The sequence below is a fragment of the Ictalurus furcatus genome, chromosome 16 (genome assembly GCF_023375685.1).
Source record: "Ictalurus furcatus strain D&B chromosome 16, Billie_1.0, whole genome shotgun sequence".
Lineage (NCBI taxonomy): Eukaryota > Metazoa > Chordata > Actinopteri > Siluriformes > Ictaluridae > Ictalurus > Ictalurus furcatus.
In genome coordinates, this window is record NC_071270.1 from 29,327,146 (window position 1) to 29,349,943 (window position 22,798).

General features: G+C 39.2%; 1 protein-coding gene across 2 annotated transcripts; it reads right to left on the minus strand.

The window, feature by feature from the left end:
- Positions 1-1,104: 1,104 nt before the first annotated feature.
- LOC128620667 (drebrin-like protein B) lies at positions 1,105-22,459 on the minus strand. 2 transcript variants are annotated; one of them, XM_053645902.1, is made up of 17 exons: positions 22,251-22,459; positions 21,615-21,670; positions 20,918-21,030; positions 20,719-20,793; positions 16,105-16,251; positions 15,804-15,881; positions 14,913-15,064; positions 12,036-12,090; positions 11,874-11,942; positions 11,703-11,780; positions 10,874-11,025; positions 7,848-7,896; positions 7,700-7,768; positions 7,367-7,469; positions 4,594-4,664; positions 3,017-3,104; positions 1,105-1,516 (listed from the first exon to the last, which is right to left on the minus strand). In XM_053645902.1, the coding sequence occupies exons 1-17, from the start codon at positions 22,331-22,333 to the stop codon at positions 1,380-1,382; spliced, it is 1,575 nt and encodes a 524-aa protein (XP_053501877.1). In that variant the 5' UTR covers positions 22,334-22,459; the 3' UTR covers positions 1,105-1,379. The 2 variants fall into 2 exon arrangements, with proteins under 2 accessions (XP_053501877.1, XP_053501878.1); XM_053645903.1 differs by lacking the exon at positions 11,703-11,780.
- Positions 22,460-22,798: the final 339 nt, after the last annotated feature.

Genomic DNA, 22,798 nt, shown 5'->3' on the forward strand with positions numbered 1-22,798 from the left:
TCAGTCCAAGCCTTTATTTGCAGATGAAATTAAGCGGCCATCAATGTATCCCAAAGGACCATGATCGTATGCCTTCTTACCATTATCAAACTACCTGAATGAGCGAGCAAAGAGCTGCATGAGCTCTCCGGTCCTCAGCTGATAGATCCTGATGAACCCAACTCCATGGTCAATGCACACCTGCGAGTTCTTTGTAATCTTCAAGATTTCATCTCTGTATCTATGTATGGTGAACTGAACAATCATTTGACTGTGTCTTCCAGACTCCTTTCTCCCAAACCGGTGAACAGAGTCAATTACATCTTCCCGTTTCTGTACCAAGTGTGGAGGTATATCAACCAAAAGATCAGCTGCCCCTTTCTGTGCATCCTCATCAGCAGCTCTTTCATCACGTTAATACGGCGATGCCATCTTCCCATTATAATGCTCAAGTTCTCCCATTTTGAGCCTTAATTCTTCATTGGACTTGATGAGGAATACTGCTTGCGTTTTCAAGACTGTACATTTTTGTTTAAATTCCGTAATCTCTGCAGTAATAAACTCCACTGATTTGGAGATGGTCGCAATCATAATGGTATTTTGCCTGTGATGTCCTCCAGCTTTCCATCTTGAGAATCAAATCTTGCCGTAATCTGTTTTTTGTTTTTTTTGAACCACGTTGCTTTTTTTTGTATACTTGTACAATCACCATCTAAATCTATATGTCCCATAACAACCCATTCTCCAGAGTAGCTATGGTTAGCTATTGAATTAATAATTACTAATTAATTCATAATAATTATGCATAACTATAGTTCATAACTACTCACGAACTATCTAATTGAGCGAGTTTATCAGTTTTACACACCTTGTAGTGTTGCTTCGGCATAATGGTTTACTGAATTATCAAAAACATAGTTGACAGATTATTCAGTTATAAAACAATTGTTTGTTACGGATCTCTTCTTCAACTTTTATTAGAAGTTGAATCTGTTTAGCGTTCATTCATAAGCACAGATGCAAGGCTGATATGGAAAAAGTGAAAAACATTTAGTCTCCTCAGTATTTAAACAACACTTGTAATCTAGATAAGAAATAAAGTATTGCTTCCAGTTAAACTCCATGTAAAATTTACTTTATTGTTTTAATGTGTGTGTGTGTTTCCTAAATTAATGAATCCAAACACAGTATTTTAGCAGTTAAATGTTTGTGTTTTCAGAAATACAGTTTTTTAAAGGAACCCAACTGAACAGTAATCTGATAAACATATTAATTACATGTGTGTAGCATATTTACTGCTGTAAATCTCAATAAATTCTCAAACTGCTCAGGTTTAACAGACGCAAAACCACCAAACCTTCAGGAGCATTTCAGTAACAGATTAAACATTAAAGTGCAATTTATATGAGCTCCACGTAATTAGAAGGAAACATCCCATAATGCCCACCAGGCCCGTAACCGTGCCACCAGCCTTCATCAGTCATCTCTACAACAGTGATGATGTCACCGGGGTCAAAGGTGATCTCAGTCTCATCAGCTGAGGAAAGAAAGACACTATGTTTAGCTTTAAAATGCTTTACGTGTGTGAATTTCACTCTCCTCTCCTCTTCACTAATAGCTGGTGTGTGGTGGGAGTTCTGGAGCACTGTCGCTGCCTCTCATCATCCAGGTGGAGGATACACACTGGTGGTGGTTGAATAGATCCCCCTCCCAATACTATGTAAAGTGGCTTGAGTGTCTAGAAAAGCACTATATAAATCTGAGGAATTATTATTTTTATTATGCGTTCCAATCCTGTTTAATTGCCCCTCGTACATGAGAGTTAGATGAACGTTAGATGAACTTTGGACGAGAGTTAAGTTAACATTAGATGAATTTTATGTGAACCTTAGAAAAAGATTGATGATTGTTAGGTGAAATTACGTCGGTCCCTACAGGATTATGAGGAGTTTTTTTGTGATTGTTGCAGCCAAAAATGCTCGTTTTTGCTGCGGCTTTTAAAAAAAATTGCGATGGAGTTTTTTGTGCTTTTTTGTGGAAAACTACTTGAATCGACGAAATCACAAACACACGAACTAGTTGTGCACGCTCTTTCACAGTGATGTTTGTTGGTAAATGAGAGCTTTTAGCTGTACTCGTGTTTGTGATAACGTCACATGATGCGTCTCGGCTCAAATCTGCAGAAAATCTGCTGTAATTTTGAAAAATTGCAATCTCCTCCGACTATTGTGGAGTTACTTTATTTTGTGTTAATTTCTATGATCGCAAAATCACAAAATCCTGGAGGACATGACTGTTAGGTGAATGGTGGATGAATGTTAGGTGAAAGTTAGAAAGCTGAATGGACATTAATGGTAACAAAATGGTAAAATAATGTATAACATCTAACATTCATAATTATTTTCTCTTGCTGGGTTATAAGTGCTTTCTAATTGTAAAGCAACCTTGAGTGTGTAGAAAGGCGCTAAAACCCCCCAAACATTTTTATCATCATCATCATCATTATAATAATAATAATAATAATAATAATAATAATAAGAAGAAGAAGAAGAACAACAACAACAACAATATATTAATAGTCATAAAATTGTATGTTTAAACATTTTCATGCCCCATTCTGAATGTGACAACTTTTATATCTATATTTTTATAACTGGTGTAATATTTCAGTCCTTTCAGAATTTCTGCTCCAGTTCATGTGACTTTGTTAATGAGTTTATTGAGGTGTTGTTGAAATAAATGTAATATGAAATAACTTAAGAATCAGTTGATCTATAGACGATTCACATAAAGCAGGAAATCCAAAGAAAATGTTACTAAAACACATTTTCAGAATATTATTCTGATTATTTTACGTCATGCTTGGTCTTGTTTCAGGTTACACACACATTTAATTTTTAACTATCTGAAATTATTATATTTTTTGTGTGGAGTAATTGTAAAAGAGAGAAATGTTTTCCTTTATTAATCCAGAAACTACAGGGATGTAAACTGTTACATTGTATTATAGATGTGTGTAAGTGACAGCAGCACTCACCCGCCTGATAATCATACAGAGCTTTAGCGTAGAGACTCTGCTGCAGACCAGCCGACTGTTTCACTGCAGACATTCTGTCATCTTTCACCTTACAAACATAAATGCACACACACACACACAAACACACAGATGCACAAACACACAGACACACACACACACAAACACACACATACACAAACACACACACACACACACACACACACACACACATACACACACACACACAGACTTACTAACATAGTGGGCTCCAAGCTCCACGTCTCTTCTTTGAGTCTAGTTCATGTTAAATTTCTTGGTGCTTCATCATCTGAATTCAGTATTAAACCTTTGTATGATGTCATGGGACTGACAAGATACTGGTGTCTGGAGGTGTGTAAAGAAGATGAAGGGGTGAATTAAATCCTCCCTCAGGATGTGGACACTGCAGTCTTGTGTGAGTGTGTGTGTGTGTGTGTGAGAGTGTGTGTGTGTATATGTGCTTGTGTGTGTGTCTCTGTGTGTGTGTGTGTCTCTGTGTGTGTGTGTGCTTGTGTGTGTGTGTGCTTGTGTGTGTTTGTGTTTGTGTGTTTGTGCGCGTGTGTGTGTGTCAAGGTTATAATGGTAAACGAAAACGAATGAAATAACGAACACTAGGTGTGAAAAAACATTGTCGTTAACTGAAATCGATATAAAAACGAGGCATTACAAAAAAACGATAACTAACTAAAACTATATTGTCTGTTTGGAAAACTAACTAAAATAAAATACAATTATAGAGTAAATGTCCTTAGTTTTCGTCTTTGTCAATGTCTTTCATAGAGCAAATATCTTTCAGTTGACATTTCCGACTGGGAACCTGGAAATTACGACATTCCATGTCAAATTGATAACAGCATAGTCCATGCTCCTTGACTGGCATCATGGTGGTACCGGAAGTCAGAAGAAAGCGGCAGAGTCCTATTTGGGATTACCTTGAATATGACTGTGTGTCAGATAAAACCAAGTGCCTTGCAGTGGAAGGTGGTGAAGTATGTAGACAATTTATTAAAGGGAAAAATCCCACGAATTTGAAAGTACATTTGAGAAGCACGCACAAGGAGGCTAGCCTAGCTTACCTTAATAAGGTAAAGGAGAACGTCAAGCCCCCCTCCCCCAAAACAGAAGCTAACCCCGGTACAGAGCTAGGCAGCATGATGGAAACAACCGCAGGACAGAGAACACTACAGCAGAGCTTTCACCGGCGAACCGATAGCTGCTGGGTAGTAAATACGCAGGAACTCCACAAGCGGGAGGAAGTGCTGGTTAATATGTTTATTGATACTGGGATGTCTACACAACTGTGTGAGTTGCCTTCAAAATGTTCAACACTTTACTTGAACCAAAGTTAAAAACACCTGGAGCTGCAAGAGTCAACAGCCTTATTGGGGTTAAGATGGATACGGCAAAGCAGAAATCACATCAGTGTGTGTGCTGTCCCAAATGTGTTGGTTCTTGATTAAAAACCTGGCAGTTTGGACTTTGTCTTTGCTGCTGATTCGTACAACAACAATAACAGACAAACAATAAATAAATAAATAAATAATAATAATGTTACTTGCCTCATCGTAGACTCTGTGATGTGATGGAACGTCATAGATGTTTTCCTCCAGCGTTCCTTCTCCATTACAAGCTAAATATTCCACACACAGGAGTGAAATTTCAGTTGAGTGACATAAACATGATTTTTTTTTACATCACTATCATTCATTAGACTACAAAGAATAAATGATGCAGTTACTCAGTGTTCAGAGCTGCTCACTGCCACCAGCACAGATCTGTAAAAAATAACACACACAGTGCTTCTCCCCTGAATAGTACCACTCGGTTCACCTGGTACCGGAGTGAGAAGGGAACCACATTCAGCATGGGTCCTTACAGGTATGTATGGCACAGCTCACTTGGCATCGAACTTGTTGTTCGAAGCTGAGAAGCTGTTCTGCTCACCACGGTTGTAAAGAGTGATTATATGAGTTACCATATCCTTCCTGGCAGCTCAAACTAATCTGGCCATTTATCTCTGACCGCTCTCACCAACAAGGTGTTTCCACCCACAGAACTGTCACTCACTCAATGTTTTTTTGTTTTCCGCACGATTCTGTGTAAACTCTAGAGACTGTTTTGTGTGAAAATCCCAGGAGATCAGCAGTTTCTGAAATACTCACTTCAGTCCATCTGGCACCAACAACCATGCCACGGTTAAAGTCACAGAGATCAGACTTTTTCTTCATTCTGATGTTTGATGTGAACATTAACTGAAGCTCGTGAACCTGTATCTGCATGATTTTATGCACTGTGCTGCTGCCACATGATTGGCTAATTGGATAACTGCATAAATGTGCAGGTGTACAGGGGTTCCTTATAAAGTGGATGGTGAGTTTACATACAGTAAATATGACACTATTAATTAATTATAAAATCATCCCTTTAAAGTTCAGTGATTTTTTTTTACACAGAAACATCCGAGGAGAGACATCTTAATCAGAGACACTGATTATCTCAAGGAGTATATATTTTATGGATAAAATTATGAATGAAATTAAAGTGAGCTGTAAGTGTTCTTGTGATTCAGTTTCATTTACATTGACATTTATGGCATTTGGTAGACGCCGTTATCCAGAGTGACTTACAGAAGTGCTTTAAATCTCTATCAATAAATACATCCTGATACTGGTTCACTAGGTCACAGACTAAGAATATCATTAGTCTTAAAACTCTGTTGGGAGGAAAAATAGTAAGAAAATACAGACTTTTTTTAATGAAAAGTGCTAATTTAAGTACTTTAGGAAGAGGTAAGTCTTTAGAAGTCATTTGAAGACTGCAGGTGACTCAGCTGTTCAGACATTTAGGGGAAGTTCATTCCACCACAGAGGTGCCAGAACAGAGAAGAGTCTTGATGCTGGTCTTCCGTGTACCCTGAGAGATGGTGGGACCAGTCGAGCGGTGCTAGAGTTTCGGCAGGAGTGTGGTGCAGTGCAGGGTGTGATAAGTGATTTGAGATAAGTGAGTGCTGGTCCATTTTTGGCTTTGTAGGCAATCATCAGAGTTTTAATTCTAATGTGGCTACAGGAAGCCAGTTGAGGAAGTGTAGCAGTGTGGTGGTGTGGGAGAACTTAGGAAGGTTGAAAACCAGTCGAGCAGCTGCATTCTGGATCAGTTGCAGAGGTGGAATGGAGCTCAAGGCAGACCTGCCAGGAGCGAGGTGCAGTAGTCCAGTCTCGAAATGACAAGAGACCGATCCAGCACCTGAGTGGCCTGTGTGCATAGAAATGGACGAATCCTTCTGATGTTGTAAAGGAGAAATCGACATGAGCGTGACAGATTAGCAATGTGAGAGGGAGGAAAAGGACAGTTGATTGTCCATGGTTACCCCAAGGTTGCGTGCAGTAACTGAAGGTGGGATCAGAGAGTTGTCCCGGGAGATCACAAGATGCCAACATGGTGATGAATCACCTGGGATGAACAGCAGTTGAACAAGTTTCAGCTGATGAGCTGCCATCCATGATGACATGTCTGCCAAACACGCTGAGATCTGAGTGGAAACAAGAGGGTTTGAGTGAGGGAAGGAGAGGTTGAGTGTCATCCACATAGCAGTGGTATGAGAACCCATGTGAAGATATGATTTCACCAAGACATTCAGTATAGAGGGAGAACAGAAGAGGACCAAGTACAGAGGCTTGTGAGACACCTGTGGAGAGCCTGCGGGAGCAGATGTGGATCCCCTCCATGTCACTTGGTATGAGCGACCCTCCAGGTAGGAAGGAAACCACTGCCATGCTGCACCACGAATTCCGAGACTCGTGAGGGTGGAGAAGAGAGTCTTGTGGTTGATTGTGTCAAACGCTGCTGAAAGGTCGAGGAGGATGAGGACTGATGACAGTTTCGCTGATCTAGCAGCATGGAGCTTCTCAGTGATGGCCAAAAAGACAGTTGCTTGTAGACAGTGTGTTTAAGGATTTTAGATAGAAAAGAGAGAAGTGATACCGGTCGGTAGTTGCCGATGTCAGAGGCATCCAGAGCGGGTTTCTTCAGGATGGGAATAACCCTTGCTCTCTTGAATGCAGTTGGTACATGACCAAATGATATGGAGCCATTGATAATAGTCATGATGAAGGGGAGGAGGTCTTGTGAGATTGTCTGGAGCATTGTGGAAGGGATTGATCCAATGCGCAGGTGGTAGGACTGCAAAACAAGATGGCCTGCAGGATCTCTTCTGTTGAAGAGTTCTGTTAATCCTGTGGTGTATCAGGCTAATGCTTATAAGCTCTGTTAATAGTGCTGCTCTCACACTTTTATTATTAATATTATAAGCACTGTTAATAGTGCTGTTCTTGCCTGGTTGTGTTTCAGAGGCTCTGTTAGTGAGGAAATTTGTTTCTTTTTGACTGAAGATGTCTCTGGGATTGACGGCACGCTGAGAGATGATGGCTGCTGCATCCTGCACAAATACAGACATAATGATTCAATATTGAACTTTATTACACACACTCACGCACGCACACACACACACACACGCGCACACACACACAACCACACGCATGCACACACACACACACACACACACACACACACACACACACACAACCACACGCACGCACACACACACACACACACACACACACACACACACGTTTAATTCTGTTCTCCACACTGCATGTGTTTACTCACATTGGCTTCCTGAACAGATCTGGAGCTTCTTATTCCTTTCCACTGAGCAGCCTGAAGTTCTTGCTCCACCTGAATCCATTTCAGATGTTCAGACTTTAAGCACTCACTCATTAACATCACACACTGAGCACTTTATGGATTTTCTTACCGATTTCTGTTGATTTATATTTTTAGCTTCCTGCTTCTTCTCCTGCAGCCTGTGAGTCAGAAGAGAATTTTTGTTTGCTTTGTTTGATTCGATAAAACATAAAATAATTTATATTCAGATTAATCATTAATATGAAAGTCACAGGCTGAGTGTGAAGCGAGAGAATCACAGAAATGAAGAACACGTGTGAAATTTCAAAACAATTATGAAGGCAGAAACAAAAAACACAATAAACAAAAAAATCACAGAAAAGAAAAGCAACTTAAGCATTACACAGCAAGCATTAAGTGTACAACTGCATGATATGACAAACAAACAAACAAACAAACAAATAAAGTATTTAATGAATTAGTGTTACGGTACCGCCAGCAGATGGCGCTGTGGCGACAACATGCACGAGCAGCTTGAGAACGCGCACGTGCGTGAAGTGCGCATGGACTCTAAAGCTGGGTTAAGTGTCGCCAGCTGTCGGCAAACAAGGGACTGTCTACTTAAACCCCTCGCGTTGCTGCGCACATCGTGTGGCATTAAACTAAAATAAACTAAACTAAGCTAAAGAGGCCAAGCCAAGCCAAGCCAAGAAAGGACTAACAGAGAAGACGACGGAATGTATAATGGTGCCAGGATGTGATATTGCCATGCTCTGTCTGTTTTCCTGTCCTTTAGTTCATACCCTGTCGTTGTTGAGTGTTTGTATCCAGTCCTAGTTAACTGAGATGTTCCTGTTCTAGTTAAATGGGAGATTCCTGCTTTAGTTAAATTAAGTGTTCATACTCTAGGTACATGAAGTGTCCATGCTCTAGGTTAGAGTTTTATGTTTGGATCTGGTTTCCTGCCTCCTCGTGTGTTTAGTCAAGTGGCACAATAAAGACTGCTCTCCTGCACTTACTTCCTGTCTCCAAGTCCCTGTTTCGTAACAATTAGCAACATACAGTGCATTGATAATTAATCATCCATCCATCCATCCTCAACCGCTTATCTGTAATCGGGTCGCGGTGGTAGCAGCTCCAGCAAGGGGTCCCAAACTTCCCTTTCCCGAGCCACATTAACCAGCTCTGACTGGGGGATCCCGAGGCGTTCCCAGGCCAGTGTGGAAATATAGTCTCTCCACCTAGTCCTGGGTCTTCCCCGAGGTCTCCTCCCAGCTGGACGTGCCTGGGACACCTCCCTAGGGGGGCGCCCAGGGGGCATCCTTACCAGGTGCCCGAACCACCTCAACTGGCTCCTTTCAACGCAAAGGAGCAGCGGCTCTACTCTGAGTTCCTCTCGGATAGCTGAGCTCCTCACCCTATCTCTAAGGGAGAGGCCGGCCACCCTCCTGAGAAAACCCATTTCGGCTGCTTGTACCCGCGATCTAGTTCTTTCGGTCACTACCCAACCTTCATGACCATAGGTGAGGGTAAGAATGAAAATTGCAGACGGCGGTCCCGGGCTTCCTCCGGGCAGGGTAACTCCTTCTCTCTTTATCTTTTTCATGAGGGTTCTTGGAACCATTCTTAGACTGGCCCCTCCCCTGAGACCACTTTGCCTTGAGAGACCCTGCCAGGAGCACAAGGCTCCAGACAACACAGCCCTCAGGTTCATAGGGACACACAAACCTCTCCCCCACGATAAGGTGACGCTTCCCGGAGAGGGATAATTAATAATTTACAATATAATATACAATCTAATCTAAATCAAAGTCAATCTACTTTAATGTAGACAAATCTAGCTATAATTTAAGTATAATTGAAATAGTTTAACCTAATCTAATCTAAGTCAATCCAATCTAATTTATTGTAATTTAATCTAAATTTAACCTAATTTTTTATTTAATGTAATCTAATTGAAACATGATGTGATGAATGTGATTAATATGATGATGGAATTAATGTGATATGATTAATATGATGTGATTAAAATGATGATGGAATTAATGTGATGTGATTAATATGATGTGATTAATTTAATGTGATGATGTGAGTAATGTGATGATGTGAGGAATGTGATGATGTGATTAATGTGATGACGTGATTAATGTGATGACGTGATTAATGTGATGTGAGTAATGTGATGCTGTGATTAATGTGATGCTGTGATTAATGTGATGACGTGTTGAATGTGATGTGAGCAATGTTATGATGTGATTAATGTGATGTGATTATAGTGATGTGATGAATGTGATGATGTGATCACTATGATGTGATTGATATTATGATGTGATGTGATTAATGTGATAACATGATGAATGTGATGTGAGTAATGTAATGATGTGATTTATGTGATGTGATTAATGTGATGACGTGATGAATGTGTTGTGAGTAATGTGATGCTGTGATTAATGTGATGCTGTGATTAATGCGATGATTAATGCGATGAGAGTGAGTAATGTGAGTAATGTGATGTGATTTATGTGATGTGATTAATATGATGTAATTAATGTGATGATGTGATTAATGTGATGATGTGATTAATGTGATGACGTGATTAATGTGATGACGTGATTAATGTGATGTGAGTAATGTGATGATGTGAGGAATGTGATGCTGTGATTAATGTGATGCTGTGATTAATGTGATGACGTGTTGAATGTGATGTGAGCAATGTTATGATGTGATTAATGTGATGTGATTATAGTGATGTGATGAATGTGATGATGTGATCACTATGATGTGATTGATATTATGATGTGATGTGAGTAATGTAATGATGTGATTTATGTGATGTGATTAATGTGATGACGTGATGAATGTGTTGTGAGTAATGTGATGCTGTGATTAATGTGATGCTGTGATTAATGCGATGATTAATGCGATGAGAGTGAGTAATGTGAGTAATGTGATGTGATTTATGTGATGCGATTAATATGATGTAATTAATGTGATGATGTGATTAATGTGATGATGTGATTAATGTGATGATGTGATTAATATGATATGATTAATATGATGTGATTAACGTGATGACGTGATGAATGTGATGACGTGGTGAATGCGATGACGTGATTAATGTGATGATGTGATTAATGTGATGATGTGACTGGTCACCTCTGCTGATTGATCTGTTTGGCTCTCTCTCTCAGCTGTCGCTCTCTCTCTGCTGTCTCTCTCTCCTCCTGTTCTTTTCTCTCTTTCTCCACTCTCTGTCGTTCCTCCTCTGCTTTTTTTCGCTCCTGCTGACGGCGAGTTTGTTCCTCTTTCTAATGAAGAGATGCACAGAAAGACGAGTAAAAAACAATCATACCCTCCTGTACTCATTTCATGTGGAAATGCAAGGTCTCTATCTGTGCCAGTTAAGTGAGTTACTACGGTAACAGTCCTAGTGACAGGAAAACTAATTTACCGCCCGTTTACAAAAAAACTGCTAATCATAACAAGACACTAAAATTTCCTCGTTTAAACTTTTAAACACCTTGGATAATGTAATATCCTACATTAACACCACGTTTATTTTACCTAACATAGATAGAAACACTCTTGTTAAGTTGTGCTTGTTGAACAGGCTCGGGATAAACTTAAATTCATCCAGCAACCTGTGAGGCCCCACCCTGCCGACATGAACCCCCTCCCCAGCCTACTTTTATCAGGGTGTTTGGTCATCTCTATCTGCACATGACAGCTAATAGAACTGCTTTAATTTAGTAAGACGATACGATGTACAGACTGAAGACTCCATAATTACTGAAATGAAATTGTTTCAGTTATGTTGTTCTTGCTGGTCCATTGCTGTGTGAGCAATCCACTCCACCTATACACACCTGCTATTGTGCTGCTAGTGTACATGCCAGATGTAGGTAATACACACTTCTGAGTCATTAGCGAAATTCAACAAGGGTGTGTTTAAAGCCAGCACTGAGATGCACAAATGTTCTCTTACCTCCAATTGAGCCCAGAAATTTTCCCTGTCGGTTCCATTAATTTCCTCTAAAGCACTGGTTTTATAATACTTTGAACCCTGCGCATGCACACACATACACACACACACAGATTTAATATGTGTTTAATTCTACTCTCCATCACACACAGAACACTGCATGTGTTTACTCACATTGGCTTCCTGAACAGATCTGGAGCTTCTTATTCCTTTCCACTCAGCAGACCGAAGTTCTTGCTCCACCTGAATCCATTTCAGATGTTCAGATGTTTAGCACTCACTCATTAACATCACACACTGAGCACTTTATTGATTTTCTGAGATTTGGTTCTTTACCGGTTCTTGTCGCTGCTGATTTTGATGCTCGGTTTCCTGTCTCTTCTCAAACAGTCTGTGAGAGACGAGAGGAAAGAAACCTTCACTACAGAAAAAACAAACACTAACTACATAAACAACTGCATTTCATTTTCATTTCAAATTTACTTAGGTAAGCTATGATGTTTAGTCCATGTTAACCACAACATCAGAAGACTTATACACACTACTTATAGACACCCAAATACCAGTGTTGGGTAAGTTACAAAAAAAAAAAGTAATCCACTGCAGATTATTAATTACTACTTTAAAATTGCAATTTGATTACATTACTGATTACTGCATGTAAAAAGTCATCAGATTACTAATTAATTTACTCTCAAGTTACTTTCAAAATCTATCAAACCTATAAAAATACACTACAAAGTGAAACTTGTAGTTCTTTCACTAATTTTAGTGTGCGTTCGCCGGTGATTCATTAAAGTGCTCATTAACTGAAGCAGCCACCAGGGGCATTAACTGTAATCAAATTGCATACATTTAAAATGTGATGATTTACATTACTGTGTTATCAGAGAAAGCAATTAGAATACAGTAACATGTTACACACAACAAATACACACCATGAGAACTTGATTTTCACTCTTGTAGTTTATATCACCCTAATGTTACAGCAGATCTGATGTGATGAAATTATTCATATGATGTGATTAATATGATGTGATAAATATAATGGGATTAATGTGATGATGTGATTAATGTGATGCGATTAATGTGATGATGTGATCAATGTGATGTGATTAATCTGATGATGCGACTAATGTGATGATGTGATTAATGTGATGATGCGACTAATGTGATGTGATTGTGATGATGTGATTAATGTGATGTTATTAATGTGGTGATGTGATTAATGTGATGATGTGATTGATGTGATGTGATTAATGTGATGATGTGATTAATGTGATGTGATTAATGTGGTGATGTGATTAATGTGATGATGTGATTGATGTGATGTGATTAATGTGATGATGTGATTAATGTGATGTGATTAATGTGGTGATGTGATTAATGTGATGTGATTAATGTGATGTGATTAATGTGGTGATGTGATTAATGTGATGATGTGATTAATGTGATGCGATTAATGTGATGATGTGATTAATGTGATGTGATTAATGTGGTGATGTGATTAATGTGATGTGATTAATGTGATGTGATTAATGTGATGATGTGATTAATGTGATGTGATTAATGTGGTGATGTGATTAATGTGATGCGATTAATGTGATGATGTGATTAATGTGATGTGATTAATGTGGTGATGTGATTAATGTGATGTGATTAATGTGATGTGATTAATGTGGTGATGTGATTAATGTGATGTGATTAATGTGGTGATGTGATTAATGTGGTGATGTGATTAATGTGATGTGATTAATGTGATGTGATTAATGTGGTGATGTGATTAATGTGATGCGATTAATGTGATGTGATTAATGTGGTGATGTGATTAATGTGATGATGTGATTAATGTGATGCGATTAATGTGATGATGTGATTAATGTGATGTGATTAATGTGGTGATGTGATTAATGTGATGTGATTAATGTGATGTGATTAATGTGATGATGTGATTAATGTGATGTGATTAATGTGGTGATGTGATTAATGTGATGCGATTAATGTGATGATGTGATTAATGTGATGTGATTAATGTGGTGATGTGATTAATGTGATGTGATTAATGTGATGTGATTAATGTGGTGATGTGATTAATGTGATGTGATTAATGTGGTGATGTGATTAATGTGGTGATGTGATTAATGTGATGTGATTAATGTGATGTGATTAATGTGGTGATGTGATTAATGTGATGCGATTAATGTGATGTGATTAATGTGATGTGATTAATGTGGTGATGTGATTAATGTGATGTGATTAATGTGGTGATGTGATTAATGTGATGCGATTAATGTGATGATGTGATTAATGTGATGTGATTAATGTGATGTGATTAATGTGATGTGATTAATGTGATGATGTGATTAATGTGATGATGTGATTAATGTGATGTGATTAATGTGATGATGTGATTAATGTGATGTGATTAATGTGGTGATGTGATTAATGTGATGTGATTAATGTGATGCGATTAATGTGATGTGATTAATGTGGTGATGTGATTAATGTGATGTGATTAATGTGGTGATGTGATTAATGTGATGCGATTAATGGGATGATGTGATTAATGGGATGTGATTAATGTGGTGATGTGATTAATGTGATGTGATTAATGTGATGTGATTAATGTGGTGATGTGATTAATGTGATGTGATTAATGTGGTGATGTGATTAATGTGGTGATGTGATTAATGTGATGTGATTAATGTGATGTGATTAATGTGGTGATGTGATTAATGTGATGCGATTAATGTGATGTGATTAATGTGATGTGATTAATGTGGTGATGTGATTAATGTGATGTGATTAATGTGGTGATGTGATTAATGTGATGCGATTAATGTGATGATGTGATTAATGTGATGTGATTAATGTGATGTGATTAATGTGATGTGATTAATGTGATGATGTGATTAATGTGATGATGTGATTAATGTGATGTGATTAATGTGATGATGTGATTAATGTGATGTGATTAATGTGGTGATGTGATTAATGTGATGTGATTAATGTGATGCGATTAATGTGATGTGATTAATGTGGTGATGTGATTAATGTGATGTGATTAATGTGGTGATGTGATTAATGTGATGCGATTAATGTGGTGATGTGATTAATGTGATGCGATTAATGGGATGATGTGATTAATGGGATGTGATTAATGTGATGATGTGATTAATTTGATGTGATTAATGTGATGATGTGACTGGTCACCTCTGCTGATTGATCTGTTTAGCTCTCTCTCTCAGCTGTCGCTCTCTCTCTGCTGTCTCTCTCTCCTCCTGTTCGGTTCTCTCTTTCTCCACTCTCTGTCGTTCCTCCTCTGCTTTTTTTCGCTCCTGCTGTCGGCGAGTTTGTTCCTCTTTCTAATGAAGAGATGCAGAGAAAGACGAGTAAAAAACAATCATACCCTCCTGTACTCATTTCATGTGGAACTGCTATTCTACATTTCAGTACATTTTTAAATGCACTCTTGTCCGCTTCCCCTTGAATGAGTCAGAGGTTTGTTCTGTAATCTCAGTAAAGTTTTTTTTTAGCATTTGATGAGCTTTATATGTGCAAATTACCAGCATTATTTTAGTATTGTGTGAGCTTTCTGTAGTTCTGTAAATTTTTTTGAGCAATTAATGACCACGACATGAGTATTATAGGAGCATTAGATGAACATTTAAATTGGTGTTTGATTCGCATTATATGTGCTTTAGTTTAGTGTTATCTGAGCATTATCTGAGTGTTTGACTGAGTGTTTGATATTTAGATAAGCTTTAGATTAGTGTTTGATGATTGATAGGGTGCTATACAGTATATGAGTTATGAGTGAATGATGATTGTGATAACTGAGTCATCGCATAATGGAAGTGTAATAACCCTCAGTGGTTAAGACATTGGACTACTGATAGGAGGGTTGTGAGTTCAAATCCCAGCTGTCATCTGCCACTTTTGGGCCCTGGAGCAAGGCCCTTAACCCTCAACTGCTCAAATGCATAAATGAGATAAATGTAAGTTGCTCTGCAAACCGTAGTCTGCTAATTGTAATGTAAGTGTTTGATAAATGTTATATCTGTGATAGATTAGTGTTATTTGTGCAATGTACTGTTCTCTCACCTCCATTTGAGCCCAGAAGTTGTCCCTGTCAGTTCCTTTAATTTCCTCTAATGCGTTGGTTTTGCGATACGTTGAACCCTGCAGACACACGCACCCACGCACGCACACACACACACACAAAGCTGGTATAATTAATCCTGTCAGACTGATGGGCTTATTAGCTATAGTAAAATCTTAAAACCATCATGTTGTGCTGTGTTTGTCCCTGTGCAATCTTTTGTAAATACAATGGTATTCATGGTATAAACACAGTGTGTATCTCACCATGTTGCTTATAAAAGATTGATACTCAGTTTCTCACCACAGGACGTGAGGCTGAAGTGCTGTTAAATTGATTTGATTCAGTGTGTAAGCTGTAAGTCACTCCTACAGCCTGAGAGACTTTATTCATAATGAGTTCAGGCTCAACATCGTCTTCTGAATGTGCATTAATCACCACATGAGCTCCCTGCAATCACACAAATACATACAACACACATTTGTTTTAATATGATACACAATAACATAATATGGTAATGAAATGTTCCTCAGAGGCTCTGAATTATAGCAGCGGAATTTAAAGGAAAGTATCAGGAAATCTGTCTATTAACTGAATCTGAAGAGAAAGTGGGTCATGCAGCAAGACTACGATCCTAAACACACGAGTCGTTCTAGCAACGAACGGTTAAAGAAGAATAAAGTTAATGTTTTGGAATGGCCAAGTCAAAGTCCTGACCTTAATCCAATAGAAATGTTCTGGAAGGACCTGAAGTAAGCAGTTCATGTGTGGAAACCCACCAACATCTCACAGTTGAAGCTGTTCTGTACTGAGGAACGGGATAAAATTCCTCCAAGCTGACGTGCAGGAGTGATCAACAGTTACCGCAAACGTTTATCTGCAGTTATTGCTGCACAAGGGGCTCACACCAAATACCAAAAGCAAAGGTGCACATACTTTTGCCACTCACAGATATGGAATATTCAATAATTTTCTGCAGTAAATAGGTCTGATTACCAAGAATGATGAATAGGCTATTCCAGTGGTGCAAGGCTAAGAATCTCTTCCTAAATGTCAGCAAGACTAAAGAACTGGTTGTGGACTTCAAAAGGGAGCAATAGAGGACATAGCTCTTATGATCAACAAGACCCCGGTGGAGAGAGTGAACGGCTTCAGGTACCTCGGCATACAGTACACATCAGCAAGGACCTGTCATGGCCTTTTTAAACATCAAACTTGAGGAAGTTGCACATCTCCTTAGCGTTCCAGAAGTCCATTTATAGCAGCATAATAGAGAGCAATCTCACTAGAAACATCACCATCTGGTACAGTAACTGCAGTGCTGTGGACAAACAAAGCCCTGTGGAGGATGGTGTGTCCAGCAGATCACCAATTCAGGACTGCCCAGTCTGCAGGACATCTGCACAAGGTGGTGTAGGACCAGAGCAGTAATAATCCCAAAGGACAACACACCTCAACAATGAACTATTCAGATGGGTTTGGTCTGGAAAGCTCCTCTGCAACCACATGCCCAGGACACTCATCATGAACATGAATGTTATGGCAATATTGGGCTTTGCATCCAGACGGGGCAGTGATTATGGAAGGAGACCTTAATTGTGTTGAATTAAAGACAATACTGCCAAAATTTCACAAAAATGTTAACATCCCAACTAGAGAAAATAATATTTTGGACCAAGACTACACAAATGCTCCAGGAGCATACAAAGCCATCTGGGCTCATCAGATCATGTTTCCCTGATACTGACTCCGGCCTTTAAGCCTCTGATCTGCAGAACAAAACCAGCTGATAAGACAGTCGAGGTTTGGAGTGAGGAAGCCACCTCACAACTGCAAGACTGTTTTGAGCTCACAGACTGGGATGTATTTGCAGAAGGAGCTGAGAAATATAGTACATCAGTCCTGGCCTACAATGACGTCTGCACGGAGTCTATACTAACAACCAAAACCCTCAAAACGTTCCCCAACCAGAAGCCATGGCTGCACAGTAAGGTACGGTCTCTCATTAAAGAGCGTCATGTGGCTTATAAATCAGCGACACAAGGCCTATAGTAAGGCCAGGACAGAACTGATGAAAAGTATCAAAGAGGTGAAACACAAATACAAACAGCGCACTGAAGGTCATTTTGAGAACAGCAACACCCATAGCATGTAGGAGGGAATTAAAGCCATCACTGACTACAAGGGCAGTCCTTCACAAATCAGTCATGGCCCATCTCTCCCTGAATAATTTTTTTTGCTTGCGTTGATAACCAAAGCAACAGATTTGGAGTCCACCCTTTTCCAACAAAGGACATGCAAACACTCTCCTTACATCATCATCAAGCAAGAGCCAATCTGAGGAAGGTTGACATCCACAAAGCTGCAGGACCTGACAGGGTCTCGGGCCTCACACTCAGAACATGTGCTCACCAGTTAGCGGGGGTATTCATAAATATTTTCAAACTCTTATTACAGCTTGCCACGGTTCCCACCTCTCTCAAATCCACCATTATCGTTCCGGTGCCCAAAAGATCTGGGGTGGATTGCCTCAACGACAGTTGGGGTGGATTGCCGCCCAGTTGCCTTAACTCCCATCATCATGAAGCACTTTGAGAAACTTATTCTATCACACATCAAAACCATCATCCCCAAGGATCTAGATGTCCCTCAATTTGCTGACCGAGCAAACAGATCTACGAATGACGCAACCTCAAGTTCACTTCACACAGCCTTAACACATTTTAGAGCAGCCAAACAGTTATGTAAGGATGCTATTCATTGATTTCAGTTCTGCTTTTAACACTATCATTCCTAACAAACTCATATGAAAACTAGGCAACCTGGGCCTAGATGCAGCACTCTGCTCATGGATCATGGACTTTCTCACTAACAGACCGCAACACATCAGAATAGGTAATCACATCTAACTTCCCAATAACTTGTACTTATGTACAATTGTTTGAACTGATGATCTTGGAATCTGCAATTGTTTAGAAATGGCTCCAAGAGACATTCCTGACATGTAAATCCACCATCCTCTTTTTCAGATCTGCACTGTGCTCCTAGGACTTTCCCATAGTACTGTGTGTTGGTCAATCCAATGAGTGCTATCAAACAAACCCTTTTTATGTGTGCACATAGAAGCTGCCAGCTGTAGTCAATCATGATCACTAACAGGACATTAAGAGGCCTTGGTCTTGGCAAATTAAAGGACATTTTGGAACTTTAAGCACCACTGAATTAATAATCTAAGTGTTTGTATGTATATTTTTGACCTTATATGATTACAGAAAACCCCAAATGAATAAAAAATTTGTGAACAAAATTCTTGTTTTTAAAAATTTTTTTATTAATTAAAGATGTATGTTGTACAATCATTCTGCCCCAGAAGAAAAGTTCAAAGAAATTATTGCAAGCCCAATACTGCCATGACATTCATGTCTAGGATGAGTGTAGTATGTAAACTTCCGACTGCAACTGTACATACATACATACTTACAAACAGTTTCATAAATGTATTTTTGTATGCTCTTGTGGTTTGCTTGTCATTATTTTCAATGATCTTTTGTTCTATTGTCTTACAGTCCCAATTACCTTATACCCATTGTACTATTGTCTGTATATATACTGTTTTGTTATTCAGACCCTTCAGAGCTGCCACATCTCATTTCTCTGCACCTTTGTATCTGCAATCCTGCAAACCTGCAATCTTATCCGCAAAGATAAGGGAAAGAGGTTCTTGTAGGTTTTCATTTCAACCAAGCAGGAGCCACACCTGATTCCACCTGTTTAATAAATTGTGCTTGGTTTTCACTAGACTCAGCTGTGGCTTATGCTTGGTTTGGATGAAAACCGGCACCCACACTGACCCTTTCCGAATAAGATTGGACACCCCTGTCATAAGGACTGTCCTGTGCTCATTCTGGGACACTCATACACTGGAATGCTCATACTATACATCTTGTAAACACAATCAGGACTGTTTGTCTTTATTCTTCTACAGCTGTGTTCTTTAATGATTTATGTTCTTTTATGATTTACTATCTGGTCTCACCCAGGAGAGCATGGATTCCCTTTTGGGTCTGGTTCCTCTCAAGGGTTCCTCCTCATGTCGTCTCAGGGAGTTTTTCTTGTTTTTCACCATTGTCACCACTGGCTTGTTCATTATGGATCTAAATCTACATCTGGATTTCTGTAAAGCTGCGATGTGAAAATGTCTATTATTAAAAGAAGGGATGCATTGATACTGACACTGGTATCAGGTATCGACCCAATACCATGCTCATTTACTCGTACTTGTAAAAGATGCCCCAAAACCAACATCTGATACCAGGTGGTACTTTGTGATGTAAGGTCATTAAACATGTACCTTACTATGTGAGGTAAGGTACATTGCTTCATTAATTACAGAGATCTAGACATATTTCATGAATATTGGTCATACAGACTGCAAACTGTCTTCTGTGAAAATGCAGCATCTTCTTATAATACAAGTGACATGATAAAACATTTTACACAGTGAGGATTTCAATACTAGCAGCACAAGCTAGGCGAGAAAAATTTCTATAGATGACGCTATGTGAGTGAAACTAAAAGCTCTTGCCCAACAAGTTATTCTTGATCAGCCACTATCAGTCATTGACAACGAGGTATTCAGATGCACTGAATATAAAAATGTACTTTACTTACAGCTGTATAGAAACATTTTCCAAAGTGAAACAAAACCCCCTCTTCTCCACTGCAAAACTACTCCATCCAAGCTAATGCACTTTATTTAAAATCAACTTGCTAACATCATAACATTACATTTATGGGACTTGGAAGAGATATAATAAAGAATGATAAAGAATGAGTCTAGTAGCCTAAGTGCATGAACACATGTGCTTTTCATCACATGATCTTCATCTTCTTTATATTAACAAATATAAAACTCACCCTTAAAAAATGGGCCATGGAGTTGAAGTGATTAGCGCACACACCTCTCCTCACACCTGCCACTCCTTCACCAGTCTAAACACACACACACACACACACACACACACACACACACACATACACAGACGGTTTAGATCCTGCTTTTCTACTCAACAACACTTTACTGAAAGCTCTTTAAAGGATCTCAGTGTTAACTCACCCAGTTAATGAGTATAAATTTTGGCACGCCGGAATTTGGATCAGTCACTCTGCAGAATGCGTACATCACTTTACCCGCATTGAGCTCCTGCACCATCTGATCTAAACCTCCACCTGAACACAGACAGGAACATGATTAACCCAAATCTGTACCTGAACACAGATAGGAACATGATTATAATTCCTTAATAATTCCTTAAATTTATATAGCACTTTTCTAAACACTCAAAGCTCTTTACATGGTATGGGGGGAGATCTCCTCAACCAGCACTAGTGTGTAGCCTCCACCTGGATGATGTGATGGCAGCCATAGTGCTCCAGAACTCCCACCACACACCAGCTATTAGTGGAGAGGAGAGATTGATGCAGCCAGTTCAGAGATGGAGATTATTAGGGGTGATAGAGAAGGGCCAATGGGGGAATTTTGGCAGAACCCCGGGGTTATACCCCTATTCTTTACCATAAGTGTCCTGGGATTTTTAATGACCACAGAGAGTCAGGACCTCGGTTTAACGTCTCATCAGAAAGAGTTTTTACAGTATAGTGTCCCCATCACTAAACTGGGGCATTAGACCCCACACTGACCACAATTTGATTAACCTAAACCTCTACCTGAACAAGACGAGGAACATGATTAACCCAAGCCTCCACTTAAACCACACACACACACACACACACACACACACACACACACAAACCTCCTTTTGCTGCTACTTGGATGTCATAGCTGTTTCCTTCATATGTAAATAAAACCCTGAAATACAGATACACAGAGAAAGTGACGATGTAATGTAATTTAAAAAAGAAAAGTCCAAACTTTTTTCTCACTTGTGTGTATTAGTGTGTGATAGTGTGCGTTAGTCTGTGCTTGTGTGTGATAGTGTGCGTTAGTCTGTGTTTGTGTGCGGTAGTGTGTGTTAGTGTGCAATAGTCTGCGTTAGTGTATGATGTGTGTTCGTGTCTGTTATTGTGTGATAGTGTGTGTTGGGTTCTGTCTGTGTGCGTTACGGTATGATAGTGTGCATTAGTGTCTATTAGTGTGAGATAATCTGTGTTACTGTGTGTTTGTGTGTGTTAATCTATGTTAATGAGTGTTATTATGTAATAGTGTGTTAGTGTATTATAATGTGTGTTAGTTTCAATCATCTGTACTAATGTTCAGGTCACTTCTTCTGGAGTCTTGACAGAAAATATATAAAATCGATTCAGCACAACTCAGATCTTACAACAGAAACTCTGTGATGCGTGTGTGATCTGTGTGTACACCTGTGTGTAAATCTGTGTGTAAACCTGAGTGTACGGCTGTGTAAAGTGTAATAATATGTGCATCTTACCAGTCAGTGTCAGTTCTCCCATTCACCACTTCATTATAAGCATCAGAGAGTGCTGCACCGTGTTTACTCAGATTTACTGCCATCACTGATAAAGTCTTAATCTAAAAACACATAAAACACCAACATGTACACCATTAACATCGCTGTCTCTAACTCTAATGAACACACACACACACACACACACACACACACACACATACTTGCCTCCTTAAGCCAAACCTCTTGTTAAAAAAATCACGCTAAACCAGTTTGGGAACCTTTAGAGCACAGGAACACCTCAAAACTCTCTCTCTCTCTCTCTCTCTCAGACACACACACACACATGTCCGTCATTGGATCACTCATCGGAGCCCACATTCCACCATGATTACTGCAATCTGTGTGTTGGTTCTGTGTGTGAATATGACGTGTTTATAATGAAAAATATAACCTGTGTCCCAGTTGGAATACTTATACTATGTACTAAAGGTATGTACTCTTTTTGTGAAGAAAAAGTACACACTTCTGAGTGTGTAGTAAAAGAGTATACAAGTACACTGTCACCGTAA

Excerpts from the sequence above, each read along its gene's own strand:
- LOC128620667 (XM_053645902.1), bottom strand. The coding sequence starts at position 22,333 with ATGGCAGTAAATCTGAGTAAACACGGTGCAGCACTCTCTGATGCTTAT. Across the intron at positions 7,897-10,873 it reads AAACAGATCAATCAGCAGAG|GCTGCAGGAGAAGAAGCAGG; the intron begins GTGACCAGTCAC and ends TCTGACTCACAG. Across the intron at positions 1,517-3,016 it reads TCTGTATGATTATCAGGCGG|CTGATGAGACTGAGATCACC; the intron begins GTGAGTGCTGCT and ends TTCTTTCCTCAG.